At 38.0% G+C, this 3,135-nt stretch overlaps 1 protein-coding gene across 1 annotated transcript in view; it reads right to left on the bottom strand.

Annotated features, from left to right (window-relative positions):
- The window catches only part of LOC119593091 (fanconi-associated nuclease 1-like), a gene marked incomplete at its 5' end in the record, with an annotated part of 7,757 nt that overhangs the window by 436 nt on the left and 4,186 nt on the right, over positions 1-3,135 (bottom strand). The window contains 6 exon segments of the mRNA XM_037942015.1: positions 46-165; positions 1,323-1,449; positions 1,647-1,812; positions 1,971-2,101; positions 2,285-2,478; positions 2,638-2,869. Coding sequence (XP_037797943.1) covers positions 46-165; positions 1,323-1,449; positions 1,647-1,812; positions 1,971-2,101; positions 2,285-2,478; positions 2,638-2,869 — 970 coding nt within the window.

Here is a 3,135-nt window from a genome sequence, read left to right as displayed (position 1 = left end):
TCAGAAACACAAGTTTTATAAATCTTCAACAATAACAATAGTTACTTTGTTGAGAGGGTCCCAAACCACAAGATCTGGGAAACCACTGCGAGTAAATCTGTGATCCTTAGCAAGGCGCTCACATATTGCAGCCAAAACACTTGTACCCATACTCGCCACCAAACTCTGAAAGGAGAAATAGATTATTTCCTGGTAATAAAACATTACTGAAAAACATTGATCAATATAAAGACAACATAAATAGGGTAATCTGTTATTTTATTTACCATCGTTTTTCAAATCAATTATTCTTTAAATGTACTGCTCTTTTCCACTACTAATGCCTTGTCTGTGAGTTATTTATCAAGGTTCAAATGAGTGCTTAGAATCACAATGTACCAATTGCATTTTTTGAAATACACCTCAATATTCTTGTTTTTAAACACATTTTAAGAAATATGATTGTACTGCATTGCTTTGTTTATACTTATGAAGCTCATTGCTGTGAAACTGTATTACCAATATGAGAAATAAATTATATTTGTCATTGCTCGAGTGCTTTTCTCTCACCTTTTTGCATGTCCATATAATTTCCTTAAGACTAGAATGATGGTAACAGAAATTTCTGTGTCACTCATTCCGGTGACTTCTAGCAACCACCCAGCCTTTTGGCCAGGGAGTCTGCTGTGTATAGCGGAATTTAACCTACTCACATCTAATCACAGCATGAAGAACAGGGTCGAATGTCAAAGGCATGTTTCAGTTGTGTGCTAAACAGCTGCTTGCTTATTTGGCTACAACTGTGATTATTGAGAGATACACCCTCTCATGTCTCTTTTTAACTTCATTTCCTAAAAAATTGTGTATGTTAGAATCAGAAACACAGAGTGGGGTAAATGTATATGTTTTGTGCTTCTAATTTTTCATGCAAGCAATTGACTGTGTAGGAAACCAGGCACATGGCTTGCTATGGAATGGGGAAATCCTGTTAAAACTTTATTTATTTTCAGTGGCTTGATATCTACCTGTTTGAGAGGAATATATATCCTGGTTCTGAGAAGTGGGTGTAGCTGTATGTGGAGATTTGTAAAAACCTATCTCTGCAGACTTTACTGTCTTCTTGAGTTGACTATTTTTTACCGATGATTAGCCCCCTACAAAATGGAATGCTTGGTACATTATAATTCTAGGCTGTTAAAAATAACACCAAAGATTTTATGATGAAATACCATTATCTCTGCAGGCAATCTCTTGCAATCCCAACATGAAGGACTGAGGCACACCATAAATGTGGAGCAACATTTGAGTAATGGATAATTAACTGAGCCTCAATTACTCTTTACCTTGGCATGATCTATGTTACGAAAAAGGTCCCATGCCACTAGGGAAACTTTTCCTAGGTGTTGAGTCCATATTTGCTCCAGTTCACTGAATGCCCTTTCCTCCGGCCAATTACGCATATCACTGAGTCTACGGATCAAACATGTACTTTAGTTTTTTCACATATCTGTGGACTTATTACAAACCAATACTAATGATGATGTAATTTTAAAGAAAAAAATTGTAGAAAAGATTTATGACAAGTACAATTCACATAACTTAAATTTCCATTCATGAATAAAGCAGGCAATAGCATAAAGAAAAAAGAAGAGACAAAAAAAACCTGCCTCTGGTCAATCCACTTTTTCCTGGCTGCATAAAAGTTCGGGTCATCCAAGTCTAAGGGTGAAGCCTGGTGTGGAGATCGGAAGACATCTGACACTGGCGAGTAGAGAGCATCCCAGAAATACAGGCCAAAGAGAGAGTTCACCGTCGTACCTTCTCGGTGCAAACCTGGAAAGTTTTTATGCTTGTGATTAATTGTCATATCTCCATCTTACAAATAATGACTGGCACATCTAAATCAAAATTCTTACATTCATAAACCATATCATCTATTAAGCTATGCATTAAATGATGTCTCACTAAAAGTACAAGGAAAAAAGAATTACCTTCTGTGTAACCCTGGTCTCTATAGTGACCCAAGACCAACTCCTCAACAGAACACACTGTGACTTCCCCTTCTCCTGCATGCCGAGCTGAATCTTGGCGGATGAAGGCCCTCTTATATCCAGGGATATCCCTGTTGATGAAAATGTTTAAGATATCATAAAACCTTCAAAATATGAGAGATGAGGAACAAAAATAAGGAAATAAATCTCAGAGAAAGCTGTCTCCTTGAAAATATGTATGTTGCAGCAAGTCTACTGCATGTACAAATCTCCTTCAAGTTCCACAGAACTTCTACAGTCTTGAAGCATCTTACCCTGGGAGACTCCTGCCCTCTATAATAACCTTTGGTGCTTCTCTTGGGTGCATAAGAGGCATTCCAGCAATGGTTGCCGCCAGAGATTTATGCCGGGCAGAAGATGCCATTTTCTGTGCTCTCATGCTTAGTGAAAGGCGATGGCCTTTCCGCACCTCAGGGTCCTTTAAAGCTTCTTGAATGGCATCTACAGCCTGTCAAACAAAGATCTGGTGAGAATGTGTGACGCAATTCAAAAAGAAATGCCATAAACTGAATATTCTTTCTTACATGATTTAAAAAAACATTACTGTGGACATAATTCATGAACTAAAGCTTTCTTCTACTTGTTACAGCTTTAAGGATAACCTCACCTGGGCTGGCTTCTTCAAATGTGTTGCCAAATTGAGTGCCAATCTGTCAAACCACCTTCCCCTGTAGTCCTGTAAATGCGTCCTCTGTTTCAGCAAATCCTGTAGTTGATCCACTGCCTTTTGGTAACTCTTCAACCTCTGGTGGCACTCCACAGAACACGTCAAGATGTAAATCAAGACCGACACAGATGTAAAGCGACGCAAGAAGCTTGGCAGCGACTTCTCGTGATTCCTGACGAGGGGAATATTCTTTTAATATAACAAGGAGGAAAACAATTTTAGACACATTACAGTACAGAATACAATTCAAAATTAGTCTTCATAAGGTACATATACTAAAGAAGCAAAGAGATAATATTACTGTAGTACTTTCCAGTTCATAACAGAGTTCTCGGGTGTAGAACTTTATTGAAAGCCAAACTACACCAAAATCCTCACTCCAATATGCCCCTAGACACGAATGCTAAAACCTTATTAGCTACTACAACATAATTCTTT

This window comes from Penaeus monodon, chromosome 31 (assembly GCF_015228065.2).
Source record: "Penaeus monodon isolate SGIC_2016 chromosome 31, NSTDA_Pmon_1, whole genome shotgun sequence".
Taxonomy (NCBI): Eukaryota; Metazoa; Arthropoda; class Malacostraca; order Decapoda; family Penaeidae; genus Penaeus; species Penaeus monodon.
The sequence above is the reverse complement of the archived record's forward strand: the minus strand, read 5'-3'. Positions and strand labels throughout refer to the sequence as shown.